The sequence below is a fragment of the Panthera leo genome, chromosome B4, assembly GCF_018350215.1.
Source record: "Panthera leo isolate Ple1 chromosome B4, P.leo_Ple1_pat1.1, whole genome shotgun sequence".
NCBI classification, from domain to species: Eukaryota; Metazoa; Chordata; class Mammalia; order Carnivora; family Felidae; genus Panthera; species Panthera leo.
In genome coordinates, this window is record NC_056685.1 from 56,691,054 (window position 1) to 56,710,949 (window position 19,896).

Sequence of the window (19,896 nt, forward strand, 5' to 3'; positions counted from 1 at the left end):
TTTATTTTGGAAAGATGATTCCCACCTGGCTAATCAAATCTTAGACAATTATGCAGGTTTACTGATATCAAGGGGAAACATTAGGTAAAGTCTGTTTTTACTTGAAAAATCTTCTGATCCTATGTTAAGTTGAAAGAGGATCCGAATGAATTATATCTCATCTGTAGAAGAAAATAAACTTTTAGATCACATAGTTTGTTGGGATCAAATAAATCAGTAAAATCCCGCCTTCAAAGAACTATTATTAATATGCTAATATTCACTTGGGCAATTTGGCAGCTGGTCTTGGGCTCTGTGGCTTTTTCAATTGACTTGCATAGTAGAAAACAACACATTGTAATGTTTGTGCATGATACCAGGCAGTGGTGGGAATCAACAAGGAAAGCCAAGCAATATCTAAAGAGATGTGAGCAATGACTTGATTAGAAGTAGTCAGCAAAGATCTGTATGTTCTGAATGGCAAAAGACCATAGGGATTTTTTTTTAATGTTTATTTATTTACTTTGGGAGAGAGAAAGGGAGGGAGAGAGAGTATGCACACTGCACACATGTGTGAGAGTGGGGGAGGAGCAGATAGAGAGGAAGAGAGAGAATCCCAAGCAGGTTCTGCACTCTCAGCACAGAGCCCAACAGGGGCTTGGTCTCATAGAGCATGAGATCATGATGTGAGCCAAAATCAAGAGCTGGACACTTAAGCGACTGAGCCACCCAAGCATCCCAAAAGACCCTCGGGATTAATGGGAAATATTTGAAAATACAGAAAATGACCCATATAGAAAATAATGGGCTTGGGGACCAGAAACATCACATCTTAACCATACTATGCTCTACACATTAGCTATGTTATTTTAGACAAATCAATTATCCTCTCTGAGTCCCAGAAACCCTAAAATGGGGTTTAAATATAACAATAGATTCTCATCAGCTTAAAAAATGAAGATATATATGCTTTTAATATTAGGGAAAAAAGTCAATGAGGGAAATTGAAAAAATAAAGATTCTTTCTAGCATGTATGATTTACAGGAATAGTTCAATATCAGTATTAAATAACTTGTCATGGTTATGGTCTTTTATTTTCTTTTTTTTTTTAATTTTTTTTAACGTTTATTTATTTTTGAGACAGAGAGAGACAGAGCATGAACAGGGGAGGGGCAGAGAGAGAGGGAGACACAGAATCCAAAGCAGGCTCCAGGCTCTGAGCTGTCAGCACAGAGCCCAATGCAGGGCTCGAACTCACGGACCGTGAGATCATGACCTGAGCCGAAGTCGGCTGCTTAACCGACTGAGCCACCCAGGCGCCCCATGGTCTTTTATTTTCTATGGCTAGAGCAGTGGACAAGTACTCATTTAAAAGAAGAATTTTGGTAACAACTCTAAAAATTGTTGAGATTTTTTTTCTCATTCCTCTTGTCCATTATCTACAATGATGTATTTAATCTTTTTTATTTTCCATTTGATGCTCAGGCATGATGGCTTATAAGTCTAGTACATACTTAAATTGAAATTTTCTCCTATTCCATTACTTCAACTTATACAGAAAATAATTAAAAATTCGCCATTTATGAAGGCTCAAATGAACATTCTGTTTTGGTATTTCACAGAGCAGTCAAGACAAAACAAAAAAAACCCACGAAAACTCCATTTTAAGAGGTGGTGAATATTTCCTTAGTTACCTAATCCAAAATTAAACAATGCATGAGTAAATGGTTCCTCTATTACTCCTTGAAATTGGGATTCATATAAGGTGATGAGCTTTGCTCCCCAGCAGACACACATAGACAGAAAGAGATGGGCTGTGGATCAGCTATCATAATGGACATCCCTGAAATAAAGCTCACAAAGCTATAAAACTCATAAAAAGCACATGCATGAAATGACAGAATAGAGTGTGACTGTCAAATGTTGACTCAGTAACAGTTAAACTCCTTCTGGCTGCACTTTTTTTTACGGTCTACTTCTATACTAATGACACAGGAGGAAGAACGAAACAAAAAAGGTTTTTAACCCTCCAATTATGTGAGCCTCACAGACCACCAAAGAAGATAAAAGATTATTTATAATGTCATAATGATTTATCAGTTGGAGATTTTTCTCATAAGCTTAAGTAAAATATAAAGAAATAATGCATATGTCTATCCCCTCAACCTTTCAGTTTCACCCTTGCTTACTGAGAACACTGTTTTTGTAAGAAATAACCATCCACCTACATAATCTAACAGCACAAATGGGAGAAAAGGCTTTCTTGCAAATTGTATATAAATTATATACAAATACATACTCTCTCTTTCTCCCTCTCGCTCTCTCTCTCTCTAACACACACACACACACACACACACACACACACACACACACACTTCTCTCCAAGACTAACAAAAATGCAAATTGAAGAAATCACTCACTAATTTTACTCTGGCCAAATGTAAATGTATCCACTAGGATATTCCCAGACACGTTTACTCTGAAATCTGGTATTCCTTAGGAATATTTTCCAATCATTTTCTCCATCAGAGAATCAATCATAGAGATATGTGAGCAAAGGGGTTGGAAAGGTCCATAAATGTCCTCTAATCTAGTTATCTACAAAATCAGCCTTATCTAATCTTGATGCTTTCTTTTTCTAAATTCAGAGATTCCCCTAGTGGAGAAAATCATGCATCAGAACACATAATTTTGTTCCACAGTCTAATTTCCTTTTATGAAATTTGGTAGCCATCTTCATGAAATGTTTCCTAAAGCTAAGTATTTATTTTAATAAATATTTAGCCAAATAAATATTTTAGCTACATTTCTTAGAAACTTAGTTTCATCAGGCAATCTGATCAAATTGAAATGTACTGGCAGATCAAATTTTCTTTAAAAAGTATTGTGAAGTTGTAGATGGAATGGTTTTGAAGGAAACACAGTTAGTATGAACTCAAGTCTTAATATACACGAATAATTTTCCAAGACTTGTAGATGGAATTGATGAATGCAGATTTATGATTTTTAAATAATTGGTTTTAAAGCATGAGAAATATTAGGAAGCTAATGACAAATAATTCTGTTTTTCATGAAAGAAGAGAGAAATCTGAGGAACAATGACCTGAGCAGTTAATGGATATTCCAGAAAAGACAGAGCTGATGGTTATAAAAATTAGCTAAGAGCAATTAGTAGAGGATGTAGTGACAATAAAAAACGAGTATGGATTCAGTAACAAAAACAACGTTATAACGACTTCAGTTTATTTTTCTATAGGAATTAGAATGTGGACCATGATGCTCGATGGCCATAATATTTTGGGCTTTGGATTATGTTCCTATCAATCCCCTTATTGTCATGCTGGAGAAGTTGCATGGGGCCGATGAAAAAGAAAGTTGAATGAGGTGGGAAGAGCAGATCAAAAACATCTGTCTTTAAATATCTTAAGAATTAACTTATTTAAAAAAAATCAAGGCCTGGTATTGTGAGAAAGGGATAGAATTTGGTCATACGTAGTCAAGAGATACAACACTGACCAATGGTTTTAAGTTATCAGGTGAAAGATAATGAACCACAAAGAGTTGTCTAATAGTCACAAGTCTCTGTCCATTAAATGAGCTGCTCAAGATGTAAAAAAAAATTTCCCCTTTCTGGAGATTTTCAAGTATGGGCCATATGACCACCTGCCTAGCATATTAAAAATATGGAAGAGGAAACGCAACATCAGATGACAGGTTGGATTCAAGGCCTTTTCATTTTCTTTCAAACCTGCAATTCTACATGCTACTTTACTGGACACTCCCTAAAATAAAACTAAAACAATGCGACCAATGTATAAAACTATAAATATTTTCTCTATCCATAAATGACAGTTTCTTAAAAGTTTTTAAGTTTCAAAACTTAAGGGAACTCCACTTATAATGGAGAAACCTGCAATCATTCTATTATAGTCAAGGAAGATATTGCAAATTATGAAAAAACCTTGAGTTATTGAGGTATATTTTGTGAAGAGACTGTCAAATAGCAATCAGACTTACTGATTCAGGTACTTTGTGAAAGACACACTTATGTACCCAAATTCAACATTACTAATTTAGCCCTTAAAACTGAGTAAGTTTTAAGGAGAGAGGAAGAAGGTGCTGCCAGAGAGAGGCAGAAGGTGCTGAGGCCTGGGGGTGTAACGCACAAAAAGGCCACTCAAAGCAATCTGCAGAAAACAAATCAGTCACAAAGAAGGTACACAGGAACACTGCCATGGCAAAATATTGGCCCTGGCTTATTTGTCACAGTTGTGTTTATGGTGTGTACATGTGGAGGAGAGAAGGCAGAAGAAGAAAAAAACTAAGAATCAATTTTCAAATGTTTGTGTATGTGGTCAGCATCCAACCAAAATCTAAAAAAAAAGACTTTGTTATATTTCAAAGCAGGGCAGATATAGACACTGTGCACACCGAGTTAAATCAAAAGGGTCAACATGAGAAAAACAGGAGGCCAACAAAGAAAAATAATAGAATTTATAACTGACACAGGATGTCCGGTAGGTGGGAGGGCAGCATAGATGTAAACAAAAACCTGAATATTGTCTTATATTAATTATTCTATAAACAATGGATAACTCAGTTATTGAGATACAGAAATGTACAGACAGAATTTTTCTCTTTAATTTTTCCATTTCATGGAATAAAAGCTATAAAACTGCTAGCATTCTTATGACTGTAGCCTCAGTAGCCAGTAGTTACCTCAGTTAAATAAATACAATTGGACTATTGGAAAGAGTCATGGCTTGGTCCAGAAAGGCTGGGTCTGACAAATAGAAACGGGCACATCGGAGTTATTGTTCACTTTTCAATTATCTGTGGTTGTTTCAAGGGAAGGGAGAGAAAAAATACAGATTAGAATGGATATTTAAAATTTCAATTTAATAAACAGCTAAAACTTTACATGTTTTATCAGCACTGCTTACGAGAAGCAAAATAAATAAGATGGAGCATGTTCTTTTTGTTTTCTTTGCTCCTCCTCTTGTGTGCGGTAGAGGAAGAGAGACCCAGGAAGGGAGCTGACACAGGAAAAACAAAGTAGTTAGAAGAACAATGTATGAATTGTGGAAATGGTGGTTGCTTAAAGGAGATTTTTTTTTTAAGTTGATCTATTATTGAGAGACACAGAGAGACAGAGCATGAGTGGGGGAGAGGCAGAGAGAGGAGGAGACACAGAATCCGAAGCGGGCTCCAGGCTCCAAGCTGTCAGCACAGAGCCTCACGCAGGGCTCGAACTCACAAACCACGGGATCACGACCTGAGCCGAAGCCGGACTCTCAACCAACTGAGCCACCCAGGCGTCCCTTAAATTAGATTTTTTAATAAAGCCTCAAATCATACTACATAATACATATGACCAACACTGGCCCAGGAGCTAATCATCAGGCAGGGTACTTTCTTGAACTTCTTCAGCCCGGTCCATTAGAAGACAGACTGAACTTTAAGCCACAAGACCTTGGTTTAAAAACTGATCTTCCACTGGAATTCCTGTAATCTCCAATCTCATTTTTATTCTTAATTAAAATTTTTTTAATGTTCAGTTTTATTTTTCAGAGACTGAGAGAGACAGAGAGTGAGCGGGGGAGGGTCAGAGAGAGAGGGAGACACAGAATCCAAAGCAGGCTCCAGGCTCTGAGCTGTCAGCACAGAGCCTGATGCAGGGCCCAACTCACAAGCCATGAGATCATGATCTGAGCTGAAGTCGGACGCTTAACCAACTGAGCCACCCAGGCGCTCCTCATTTTTATTTTTAAAATAAAGATGGAATACTGTTCTGCTCATATTACAGTATGAGACTGAAAGCTGATGTGAAATCACTTGGGAAAGGGTAAAGCACAAAATAAACATCAGTAGCCATTATTATTTCTATGACTCATAAACAAGTCTTTCTCATTTGTGGGGAAAAAAAGAGAAAAGCTATGATTGAAAAGATCAAGGAGATCCTTGAAATACATGCTAAATTCAGAACATTTTCCTCATAATTTTTAATCTTATTTGGTAGTTTGCAATACACGACAATAGAGAATACAACACATCTAGTAAATATAAGAAGGTAACTGAAAAAAACAAACGTCTGTATTATTTCAGTGCTTTAATGTTTAAATGTCTCTAAGATGACTATTCCATCTTGGGGATGAGGAAAGGACCAAGGGAGAAAAGAAGGAAAGACCATTCTTAACAGATTTTTTTTTTTTTTTTTTATAAAAAGAAAACGTCTGGTCCAACAACAAAAGTGATTCTTACTTTCCTTATGGGAATTTAGGAAAAATGGAAATGTGGGCACATGTATGTCAATTTACAACCCCATCACCTTGGCATGACTACTGCATTATTATTCTTCTAGCCTTTTTAACATGCAACATAGAAATATACTTTAAAAATATCTAGATCGTTCTCTACATGGTGTTTTCAAACTTGCTTTTTTCAGGAATACTATTGTAAGCCTATCATGTCTTTAAATGCACAGACAATTTCAATCATCAGAGAGGCCTGTGGGTGTCTATCCGAAAGCCCAATTTGGCATGCCCTGTGTGTCTCATTTTATTGGACCATCCTGCACTAACCCCTCTACCAGAATGATGTAAAGAACACAAGACTCTCTGTTTGAAAACATGCACAGCTTTTCTAGGCTTGAAAATTAAACCATAAAAAGTTTACTGGAAAAAAAAAAACCTTTAAAAAGCTCCTTAAAAACTCACACCATAATTGCTCCCCACCAAGCGTGGGCACTTGCTAGCTGCAAGTTGTGGCACTGTGACAAATGTAGCAAAACTGAAAGCGGGCTATACTAAGAGAAAGAAAAAGTCTTCCACTGGCCATCTGTGAAAATAAGGCATGTGGCCATTAAATGCAGAGGCTGTAAATATACACAAACTCCATGAAGCAAATGGCAAAAAAGGACTAAACTTCAAGCTCAAACAAATCAAAATGTTTAATGCATAGTTACCACTGCTGGACGAAAACAGCTCTGATCTTTGCAGTCTGCAAACTCGGCATGTATTTCAATTAAATACCCCCAAAAAGAAAAGAAAGAAAAAAGAAAGAAATGAAAAGACACAGAAGAAAACCATCTGGAACAAAAGGCTATAGACAGCCCATACTCAATTTCTAGAAACAAACAGCCCCTTTAACTTGCACCAGCCTGTCGAGAATGTCGATTGGAATTATTGAAAGGCTGACATATAGAGTGATGGATGGGTGATGACATAATACCTATTCGCCTTTTTGTCATGGTCTTTGAAAACTGGCTGCTCTGTGCTGATAATATTCACTAAGGGGTTTTCCTCTCCCCTCCTGTCCCATAAGAAGTGTTCCCTAGCTAAGACACTCAGAATTAAGAAGGTTTTATGAATGAAAAACAAAAGAAAAGAATACCTAAGGATCAAATGCCAACTTGCACACAAAAAGCTGGTCTAGATTTCCTAATAATCAGTTGCCTAGAAAGCAGTTCCCTATCCATTTTATATAAATTTTCAGAGTAGAGAGCCTCTAATTATAAAAAAAAGCAAGCATTCAACATCAGATTTTATGTATCTTTTAAAGTCATGGAATAATTAATATGCAAATGTAGAGATTAAAAATAATACTTTTATAAAGAAATACTATTAATAATTTGTGTTACTGTAGTTTTTCCTAGACAAATTCCAACCAGCAGACTTAAAAGTTGGGGAGCTTTTTAAAAATCACACATGCGTGCTCACACACAACTCGGCGCCCCCCTCACCCCCGACCCCCAGGTAAAAAGCTCCTGCTTTGCCAGGGTGCGGTGATGATCTATCTCACTTCCTCGTGCAGGATTTACCTAACATGCCTTTCTCCTTAGTGATTTTTTTCCTCTAACCACTGAAATAGCTGGTTCTAATTTGACTTCTCTAATTCATTTTGACTAAAGGCAACATCTACAAAAGCCATCCATAAATCATTAATTAATTGTAGTATCTTCCACTGAACACAGACGCATGAGTTCCTTCACAGTCACTTTTTCAAAGCGTAACCTGTAATTCACAATTCCTCACATGCCTTGTCCTTATCTAAGGGAAGGAGCATGTGTTAGATAATGCTGAACTAGATACACTGTGTCAGTTTCTGAAGAGTTAACACTGCTGGCCCCATCCATCAGATGGCCAGCGAAGCATCAGGAAAGAATGATGGATGTAAAATTATTACAGGCCTGCCATCCGATACACTTACTGCCATTTGTAACTAATGCTGGGACTGACACACTTTTTTTCATTATTAAACATCCACATTAAGTCAACATTGGCCACTGTCATTTCATGTTTGGCACTCCGTTAAAGGGAAAGAAAGAAGTTGACAATAGCAGAAAAAGAGGAGGTTGTAATGGAAGTTTCCAAGTGCCAGGGTTATAAAAATTAACCTCTGTTTACAAATTAGTCCATATGATATTTGGAAAGTCTTCTCATGAGTATGACTGACAAGTGAAAGAGAAACTGCCATTGTTATTGAATAAAGTATTGTTTAAAATATACATTTTATTTGCTAAATTTTCACCTTATTCTATGGAAATTTGCAATGAATGTTCACAGAACCTCAGAAGGAAAAGTAAGGCATTTTGCCAGGTATTATTATTTGGAGTAATAGATGAATTCATAGCATGGGTAGGCATTTAGATTTCAAGTACACTGTAGGCAATTAATGTTTGCTTGGTGGATAAATTCTCTACCTTAAAAAACAGATGCGCACATCTGTAGGTTTATTTTTGTGAGTGGCATCAATTTTATATATGAAAGTAGGACCACAGTTAGCCTTAACATGTAGAAAGCATGTGTGAGAACACATATTCATTGGTTTAACCTGTCACCTAAGCAACGTTTTCATGTATGTGTGCGCACATGCTTATGTGTGACTTAATTCTTTATGGACCACAGACAAGGTATGAGGCCCTGGGGACATGTAATGGCGCAAGAGCAAAAGTAGTTAGATGACCACAAATATAATATAATGAAAACAAACAGGTTTTATAAAGAAAATGTTTGAGAGCTTTGATACTTTTATAATGCAGCTGTGGCTTTCAATGGCCTTTTCTTACTCAATAGCCATTCTGGTCCTTTTCTTCTCTGTCAACATAATCTTTGATCTTAAGATATCCCTTGCTCTCTAGGGGGATAAGTTCTCTAATTCTGTTCCAAAATATCATTCCTGGTAAACTTAAGGCAAGTTCTCTTCCTTTGACCAGTAATTGTCTTAAAGGAATGCATAGGACCCATTTCTACCCAAATGAGATGTTTGTGGAAGTCAGCTTCAGGGGTGCAGTGAAACATCTCTATGTGAATAACGTAAGAAACACTCCAATGTGAATGAAGGAGGGAGGAAAAACATCTCTATGCGAAAGAGGCCTGAAAAGAGCAAAGAGAAAACTCCTTCTCCTTCCTGAGCTGGCATGGTTGTAGGTAGAGCACCAGTTTATGACACTAAGGGAAAAACTAAGTGAATCACAGAGATTTCAACCCTGACATTGCTGAGCTGATAAACTAACACCATGACCTGCCCACTCCAGAACTTCATTATGTGTTAAAAATGAATCGTTATTTGTTGAAGCTATTGTGTTTAGACTTCCTGATGCATGTAATGAAACACATGTCTACCAAATACCACAGCATAGGCATCATTCTCCTAGGTTAACTACATTGGGGGTGAGGGAAATAAGCAAGGAAATTTCTGGAAATTTCTGCACTATTTCAAGTGCATTGGGTTTCTATTATACTAGCACTGCCTAGTGGTATCAGGACAAAAACTGAGGACTTTATGATTCCCTCTTAACTATGGCTACCTTCAAACACAAGGTCAGAACCTGAGTATGCAGTTGATCATATGGTCAAGACTGTGCCAGGCGGGTGCTAATGAAGCAAAGCAGGTGGTTTTGACAAGCCAAATGTATGAGAGTCTTTCTGATTCTTTCTACCTGAGAAGATTTTTTATTCATCCATAACACTAATCTGTGAAGAGCTATGTGATAAAAGATAACATTATCCGAATATGCAATCAGGCTATAATTAACCTGAAATGACAATTATAAATAACACTGTGTCCCAGAGTTTCCAAGAAACCTGACATACACAGTTTTTGGGTATGTTGACACACTTCCAAGAAAAGTAAAAAATGAAAAATCTTTTAGAAGTCTTCAATTAAAATGTGTTTTAGTAAAAATGACTTTCATTATGTGTTTTGGTGCATATTACTAGAAAACATTTGTCCCTATCTTCACACCTCTAATTGTTTTTACTACCAATTACAGCTTTTCAGAATTACGACTCTCTACTTGGGACAACCATGTTGGTCATTTGAAATGTGGAGAAAAGTTTCTGTGTATAAGGTTTGCGTACTCAAGAAAACAGATCTGCACTGCGGATTCCAACTATCTGGGTCTCAGGTTGTGCTAATCACCTTTCGGACAGATGGGAGCGCCAGGCTGGATTTCTTCTCTTTTCCCCTTTCCTTTCTCCCAGATCCTTTCTCTCTTTTTTTCTTTTATCTCCCCTTCTCCTTACATCTCCCACACTTTCTGGGTTTTGGAAATTGGGAATATTGCTTTAGTGAGAGAAATGTCCTTTTGGGATTCAAATGGTATGATACAGTGCAGAAATTTACCATATATTCTGTTTATGTCTTTCAAACGGAAGCAAAATTCCAAACCAACTACTCATCTACCTATGCTTTGGCCATGGATAAAGCCAGGCAAGTATAAAAATCTATTAAAAAGGTAGGTATTAGGAAATTAACAACGGGATAGGCAAAGTGATGTCACTTTATGTGGAAGAATAAGCAGCCACCTTTGTCAACTCAGGTGCAGAATCGATCTGAAATACCAAAGAAAATGGGTGGGGCCTTTATTCACTTCCTATAAGTAGGCTCACAAACATAAAGGTGCCATGACTGACAGTCAAAATAATAATTTGATTTAAACCATATACTTCATAAAGGCAGAGAACATACTTTCTTGTTCAAGTACATAATACCACCCCCCCATACACAGCAGGTATTAATTAAAGAACATAAATTTGACATTATCGCATTCCCAGGAGTTGCACATAGATCAATCATTAATATTGTAGAAATGACAAGCAAGCTAGTTCAATAGGAAAGGGCAAGCACAGTTAATACCTGCTTCTCGGGAGAGCTTCAAAAATCACACTTTCACTGTCAGGTACCAAGGAGTCATTCAGAATCGTCTGCTGAAAATATTTACTCACACCTTACAAAAGTTTGCCATGCTATTATAATAATGGAACTGTTTCACTTTATTTTAAGATTTTCACTTAAAAAAACCATAAAAATACAAGACTGTTGCTGATGACATAACTCAGTCGCACTGAAAGGGCACGGTGAAGAGATCTGGGAAGGACAACATTCTTGGGACTGGAGATATCTTAATTGGCCAACAGATTTTGGCAGGTATTACTTCAAAAACAGATTTCTAAAAAGTTCTAATTCTACAAAAGAGAAAGGAACACTGAAGGCAGTAGCTTTCAACAAGAGGCAACTCTCACTCCTGCAGCGCAAATAGAGAAGGTGCTAATCAGAGAGATAAAGTATGCTTGGAACAAGTGGAACAAGAAGTGGAAATAAAGTTCCCTAACAATGGACAACTATGGAGTAAAGTGAATGCAGATGGCTCCACTCCTGTTACTTAATCAAAAGGCTGAGCAGAGTCACTGGAGCCGGCATAAAGTCATGTGTTAGAACAACAGCTGATCTGTATTAGAGAAGATTAACTCGCAGTGCCATGGTGGAGGGCCCAGGATTATTTTATGTACTTCCATTGCCTTACAAGCCGTCAGCACAATTATTGCCCTCCGATCTGAATGACTGATCTGTAACCACAGCTAAACAGCATGCTGCTTAGGGGCCTAGGAGCTTCATGAAGATGAATTTCCATACCATCAAAGTGCTTTTAATGGGCTCCCTGATCCAACCACAAGGCCTGTTTTGCAAGTATATAGAACTCAGGATGAAGGCTTCCTGTCCAAAAGGATTTGGTCGGTTGTCACTTGACAATTCCCAGCCAGCACAGGGGAGGAGAGGGGGGAGATAGGTAGAGTTGTCTCTGCTTTGGAGGATTAAAAAAAAAAAGGGTACAGATGCTTGCTGAATGCAACCAACTGCTGTATCCACAGCTGAATTCAATGCGCTTAACAAATAACGGCAATTTAGCTATGCTTGCGAGGAATAGCTTGAGTCACTTCGCATTAGCATCTGGCTGAGTGTTAAACTCATTTCTACATGGGGAGCAGAGAAAAGGAATTTCTGTTCAAGCATCCTTTCAAGAATGTTTAAATATTTGAATATAAATTCCTTCATGCTTGCTATCATTCCTTCTTAGAGCTGTCACGTTGCTTTTCCCCCTTCCCTTCTGGTGCTTAGCTAGAAAAATTTTGTGCCCTTCTTGCTGCACCAATGTTGCTCTTGTTATGTTGTGTGACTGCAAGGGATGTGTACCTAACCATGCTTTGCTCTCCCCTCCAGGAACGGAGCAGAATTAAAATCATTTCCCCATCCTTTTGACCCATGTTTGGACCAGACGAAAAGTACAGTTGTGACAGGATCACACATATATTTCACTTTCGCTATGCAGATTGTGAGCTTAGAGATTGCACATCAAATTCCATATAAAACCTGGGAAACCATAAAGCTATCAAATTAACAATCTGCTCATTCTGGACAATACTGTTTGACTCACAAGCTTCCCATGACGGTTAACTTTCAAGTTGCTGCTAAGTAGCTGATCATTTTTTTTCCCTCTTATTTACCATGTCTCTTTAGCTATAGAATTGTGAAAAGGAGACTCGGTAATATTTTAAAATTTCAATTAAAAAAATCACATATTACCTACATAAATACATCTCTCTGAGCATTCTATAATAACATAATATTTTTCTGAATAAAATACCATGCAGCTTAGACACAAGAATTTGAAATTAATGTATCTCAGATGAATTCAGAAGTTTCACTGGGCTTAGGCATAACAACAATGTACAAGTTTTAAAAAGCACATTTTGTTTTATAATAAAGTCAGAATTTCTAACTGTGCGGTCATCTAAAACTTGACCGTGCTTTGCAGTGGAAACATATTATGACAAGCTCAGGATCCTAGTTACTTAGACTGTGAGCGTGGGTATCATCCAAGCTTATGCTGATTAAAGAAGATTCAGGATTTTCAAATCCAGCTCATCCCCAAATACAAGTTAAGCATCTCTGTAGAGCAAAACTTTCACTCAGACTCAAATATTTCAAATGCCATTCCATTTTAATGCAAACAGATGGCAGACAGGGGGATATTAATTGTCAATAAAGTTTGGACATGGATAGAAGAGAATTATAACTCTTCTCATTTGCAGATGGTTTTGATTAGGATGGGCATGGAGATTTTTCTGTATTGACAGAGCGGGGGGAAAAGGAGGGAGAAGCATCATTCTGAGGATGGTGAGGTGAGAAAACAAAGGAGAAAAGCTTTCAGGCAACGGAAGTAGTTTTGGAAAGTCAGATCTTTTATGAACTAACCTTTTCTGTCCGGCAGTTATTGAGACCTAGACTATTCACAACAGCCACCTTCCCATCAAGCACCTGTTGCTCCCGCCGAAGCTGCTCCTTCATCTGCCGAGCTTCTTGGATTGCCTTGGTGACAGCATCATGGTCATTTAAATAACCTGAAGGTGTGACAGAACAAAGGCTGTGTTTTGTATAAAGGCATGGAGAGCTTAACCTTTAACCATAAAAACCACGTCCTTTTTGCGTAATGGCTAGTGTCTGGCACATAATAATTTTTCAGTGTCATTTGTCTACGACGAATGAACGAATGAGTAATTGATAATGACTGATTCACACAGTCATACGTGAACATGCTGCCAAGTACCTGTAATGCATACACAGTACTTAAGTGAAATATAGTTTTTTCCACATGCTTGGAAAGTTCACAATATAGTTTTTAAATAAACTTTCAGTTATCTGAATGTTTTGTAGTGCCCAAATAAAACCTATCTTTGATACTTGTTTTCATGTAAGGATCATACTGCAGGATATGGGTATTGATGATTATCACTCTAATTACCGACATTCTCGCAGTGTTAGAAAGGTCAGTTTAGAGTTTGTACATAGCACTATTAGCTGTGTTATGTACAGAAGGAATAAATCATTATTAACTAAGTGAAAGGAGATCATCCCCTCACCCCCCCCACCCCCCCCCATTGATGGTGAAATAAACCACAGGTGGCAGTGATTTGCTATGGATACAAACTTGTAAGAGGCTAAATTTCAAGCATGGATGTAACCAAATACCTGTGAATTGTACGATCAGAAATTGTGGCTACTGAAAACTACACTCACATTTAATTCACACTTTTCATAAGACGGTCAAATGACCAACTTGTCTATAGCTCCATAATCCAAAATTAGTTAAAAGAAAAAAAAAAAAACAAAAAGAAAAGAAAAATTGCCAAAATAATTTCTTTTAAAGAAGAGGTTTGAGGAGCAAAACTAATTTTTACCTGAATGTTAACACTGGTCACTTATTTATTTGATGCACATTATTATGATAATCTGCACGACTTTAGGGTAGAATACCGATGGGAAAACACTGTTTTGTAAATATTGAAAGGGAAGCTAATATATCATCTTTCACTCTCCCTATCTTTTAACTAGGGCATAAAATGGCATAAACTGAATCTATAATATGAAATTGCCCAGAAAAGGGACTTGTTTGTGACATGAGGCTAAATCTAACCAGATCCATTGGTGAATTGTGACAGATGGAGGGACTGTGAGACAGAAGGCAGGCACTAATCACACATAAAATGACCGGCTTGCCTCAACATGTTCCATGGATTCCAGCAAACTTTACACCCTAATCCATTTTTAGAACAAAAAACATCTGGGCCATAAATCCTCTAATCTGCCAAAACACGCTATTAAATCCCATGATTTGTTGAAAAACACTAAGATTAAAGAAAGGAAATATAAAATGGCTAACTGCCGTGTTAGGAAAGTGTTATTAATACTCTTTCTTTGTCTCAATTATGAATGTTCTGGTACTAAAGAGCCTTGTCTAATCATGTCAGATTACACATCCTCATCGTATTGCTAGATTCTTCTATCTGATCTGCTGATTGCCAAAAAACATAGAATACTTTCTTGCTGCTTAAACATTCTATTGAAGAAGCTGATGTCAGATTAGTGCAGTGCTTCAGTGCAGGAAGGTTTCTAAATGATCCATGCTTTCCCCCCACCCCCTTGCTATGCACAGACTAGACTTCATCCTCTGATCTCCTTGAGGCAGAAAGATAAGTTAGTTCCAGTGTAGGCGACAGAAAGGGGAGCCTTGAAAGCTACTATATGTTTTGCTTTTCAGAGCTAAATTCATTGGAACTTATTCAAAGAACAAAACCTCATTGCTCATTATAAATTCTCAAAATACAAAACCTCATTGCTCAATATAAATTATAAATAAACACATTATAAATTGTAAACAACAATTTAGACCCAGGTCAAGCCTTTAGGGTTAGTGTTTACTTTAAATTATGGTTGTTTTTAACCTTATATTATCCTCAACATCCTGTCTTGGTTCTCTTGAACAACTTTCTTAATATATTATTCTTGAACTTATTCTGTTCATGAACACTACTACTCTAGAAAGAAATACGGCTCTTAGATGACAGTGGTGGTCTCAGTATATGTTCATTTGGTGAAAGATCTGAAGACGATCAGCCTGATTTTCCTATCCTCTAACCCCTGTTTATGTACAACCTGGCATCATGCAGTCTATTTAGCTTCTCCAGAGCACAAGTACACTTTAAAATTGTTTGGCACATGGCGTTGAATAAAAGTATGAATTCTTTACGTTTTTTGGGTGCTGCCAAGATAACATTGTGCAGAAAAAATGATTAATATAGATGCAAAAGGGATGCAAATTATATGGAGGTGAATAACTGACAGACATATGTTCCGTAATGTCTATTTCCAGTTTGAGGTGTGTATTCCTATGCAGGTGGAAATGGGCATCCACTTTAAAAGAAACATTCCTGCTTTTAGAGACTTTGGAGTATTAGCTAAAATGCTATATGAAATCTAACATTTGTATCTGCTGTGTTAAATCTTAAAGGCATTTTATACATCACAGAGTTGAATCATAGCAGGGTCGCTTGCTGCTTCTTTACATTTTGTTCTCGTCACAGTCACCAAATTATCAATCTTGCCGATTCCCTCTCTCTTGGCAAATGGCCTCCCCTCTGATTTTGGAAACACCAGTATAAGGCTGAGCTCTCACCTTCCTGCCCCACCCATACCGCGACTCCTACCCATGTTCGCTTCAAATCTGTCTCCCTTTCTGCCCACTGCCTCCTCCTGCTTCAGTGAAAATGTTGCCTCTACCTTCATTCAAGGCAAACCCCCGAAGCTCGTGTTCTAGATTTCTATACTTCACCATTGGTCATTCTCTTTCACATTTCTGTCACCTGTATCTGAACTTCTCCACCGTCTCTAACCACTTCAACTTGTAAGTACTTCATTTTCTCCACCTGAGACAAAGCAAATAAAGTCTCTCTCAACTTTGTGCTGCCTTCTCTTTCCAACTCTCTCTCTCTTTACCTTCTAAGATTCTTACCACACTCCCCATTCCTTCCTCACTCTTCCATTTCTGCTACAATCTTGTTTCAGCTTCCTTGCTTTTTTAAACAGCCAAATCCAAGGGACATTAGCCATGCCTTGCAGAATGACAGCACTGACAATCCCCTCATTCTAGAAAGTGCTTTCTTCCTTGTTTCTTATCACAGCGCAGGATCCCCTTTCCTCTCTGACTTCTCCATCTTCAAATCCTTGCCTGGGATCTGTTCTTCACCTCTCCTTTGATTTGGTCCAAGGTTACAATTTTCAGAAAAAGTTTGCATTTTGGGGTTGGATAAGCCTGAACGGAAATCCTAACTTTGCCACTTACAAGCTATATAAATTGTACATGTTGTTTTACCCTTTTAAGTCTCAATTATGTTATTGGTTAAATGGAGATAACACCTAGAGACTAGATAATATAAATTTGTGAAGAGTAAATGAGTTAATACAGTCTTGCATAATGGCCCATGAGAGTTACTCACTGTCAGTTTATTTACAAAATGGCATAGTGAAATGGGCAGGATTTGGGCATTGGATTCAGAAGGATCTGGGTTTGGAAAGTGTGACATTTGCCAAATAGAACACTTGATGTCATTGGATTTCCATTTCCATTTACTGTAAGATGAATGTAAGATTGATGGGAGAATTAAATGAAATTACACATTTTGTGAAGGAGTAGATAACATTTGGTACCTGAGGAGGCAGTAAAAAATGTTAATTCCTGTCTTTTTCTTTTCTCTTGCATTTGGTCTATATGCTCACCCTCAGCAGTCTTATTGTATGACATTGACAATAATGATAAAATCTGTGAAGGGATATCATTTCTTGTTGGTCCAGAGTTTCAAGGAAAAGGGGTCATGCCATCAGAGTCCAAAATGCCCCAAATGATCACTTGATACATTTTATTTTGCCTTAATTATATATTTAGGCACCAACTTCATCATAAGATAGGATCAGAAGGAGGGTATGTACTTAGGAGAGGTTTGGTGAGCCTCAATCTTAGGAGGGATGTGGGAAAGTAAAGGTCAACATGACATCCAGTTAATACCTCAAATGAGATTTGGGAAATGTAGGTTAGGGATCATTAATGTAAAACGTTTGTGAGATCCTGTAACCTTATTAAATTCACCAGTTTGGTTTTTTATGCCTTGGTGTTTCTTCTTAATCACTACCAACAAAATTCTCAAAATTAAAAAGGCCCCTTTTATATATTTTCAGAGGCCGAAAAAAAATGGGGAGGCCTGGAAATAACCTGTGTTATTGCATGTAATTCTTCCATCAACCTTACATTTGTTCCATTACAAAAATGGTAAATGGTATAATATGACATCTATTTAAAGTTTATATTTTTAAAGTGGTTTATTGTTATTAAATTCCATGGTCAGCTTCACTTAGGAAACCCATGAACAATCTTAGGATAAAATCGAAACAGAAAGAGTATGGGCTGCTCCACAAGGAAAGAAGCTGTTGAAAGGTAGAAGGAAAAACAGAAAACCACTTGTAACAGGTTGAATTGTGTTTCTCCAAAAAGGTATGTCTGTGTCCCAACCCTGGTGTTTGTAAACGTGACCTCATTTGGAAATAGAGTCTTTGCAGATGTACTTATATTGAGGATCTTGAAATGAGATCACCCTGGATGTCAGGTGAGTCTTAAAGGAGAGAGATCTGATACTGAGACAAAGGGGAGAAGGCCATGTGAATGTGGAGGCAGAGTCTGGAATTATGCACCTATAAGCCAAGAACACCAAGGACTACCAGAAGCTACAAGGAACTAGGAACACAAGGCTGTCCCTCAGAGCCTCCAGCAGGAACTAACCCTGCTGACACCACTTTGGATTTTTAGCCTCCACATAGTGAAAGAATAGACTTACAGTTTAAGCGACCTGGTTTATGGTAACTTGTGGCAGCCTTCGAAACCAAATACCACAATTGGTCTGAATGCACTCTAAAAGTCAAGGGTGATCCCAAGTACTATAAAATATCTGCTACCTACCTCAAATCCTTCCTGATTTGTAAATACACATACCAAGCTTAAATACACATACACATATGTTTAAATACACATACCAAGCTTCTCTACTTGTCTGTCTCATGAGGATCTGAAAAGCAGCATAGAATTCATTGTCTTCCCACTGCCTCAGCCTGTTTTTTTCTACATTCTTTATCCCTTTCCAGTGGCCCATTCAGTCACCTGAGGGATCTCCTTTACCCCATATATATAACAGGCAACCAAGCTGTGACAGTCATGCCTCCTCCTCAGCTCTCAAATGTGTGTCTTCTCCATCATGATGGTCACAGCTTTCACTAAAGGCACCTCATCTCTCACCTGGCTAATGCCTTAAACTCTTAACTGGTTTCCCTATCTTCGGGCTTACACTCCTTGAATCTATCTTCTTTATCTGCTTCCAGATAAAGCATTCCAAAATATCCTCCCAAAGGAATCTGGATCATGTCACTTTACCTGATTAAAAACCCATCTCTTGGTACCTTGGTGCTTAAAGGAGCATTTCATAAGATGATGAGATGTAATATTCTGTGAAAAAATAATTCCATGTTCAAATAAGTGTGGGAAATACTAAATTAAAGTGAAAAAAGGTTTCTTTATTGCACAAATTCCCAAGATCGTGATAATGTTAATGTGCGCTGTGAATCTTCCAGAGATAACAAAAGTATGCAGCTTTTCCCAAATACACTGGAACAAGACACCCTGTAATGTTCCCCCCAAAATGTCATTCTGGGATAAATTCCAAACACTTTACAATGGCCTAAAAGTCTCCTCATGATATCAATTCTGCTTATCTTTCCTGCGTCACTTCCTGCTGGTCTCTCTTGATTCTGTGTTTAAGCAGCACAGGACTATTTCCTCTTCCAAGCACTGGCCTCTGTCTCCCAAGCGTTTCTCTTTTGCTGAAATACTCTGTCTTTTTGGTGTGTTTGGGACTTTATTCAGATGTCGCCCCTTCTGTAATGACTTCCCTGATATACCTCAGGCATGCTCCTTGTCAACATTAGAACTTCTCATCTATATGCTCTTTCAAAACCGTATATATGCTTTTACAGTCACATTGCCTTCCATTTGTCTAAGTTTGTCTTTCACACCAGTCTATGAACTACTTGAGGGCATTTTTAAATTTTCAGTCTTTTATTCCTTTGGCCCATGGCAGGGTCTATTGAAGGAATAAATGCATATTTCTAAGTTGAAAGTATCTACCTTTGCAATTCCAGGGTGATTATTTATGTCATCACATCAATGGAAGCCTGTACCACATGACACATATTTATTA

General features: G+C 37.6%; 1 protein-coding gene across 22 annotated transcripts in view; it reads right to left on the reverse strand.

Annotated features, from left to right (window-relative positions):
• SOX5 (SRY-box transcription factor 5) overlaps nt 1-19,896 on the reverse strand; it is a 1,003,938-nt gene that overhangs the window by 14,797 nt on the left and 969,245 nt on the right. For all 22 annotated transcript variants that reach the window (XM_042946059.1, XM_042946058.1, XM_042946055.1 and 19 more), the window contains one exon: nt 13,517-13,662. In XM_042946059.1, the coding sequence (XP_042801993.1) occupies nt 13,517-13,662 (146 nt within the window). The remainder of the gene's footprint in view (nt 1-13,516; nt 13,663-19,896) is intronic.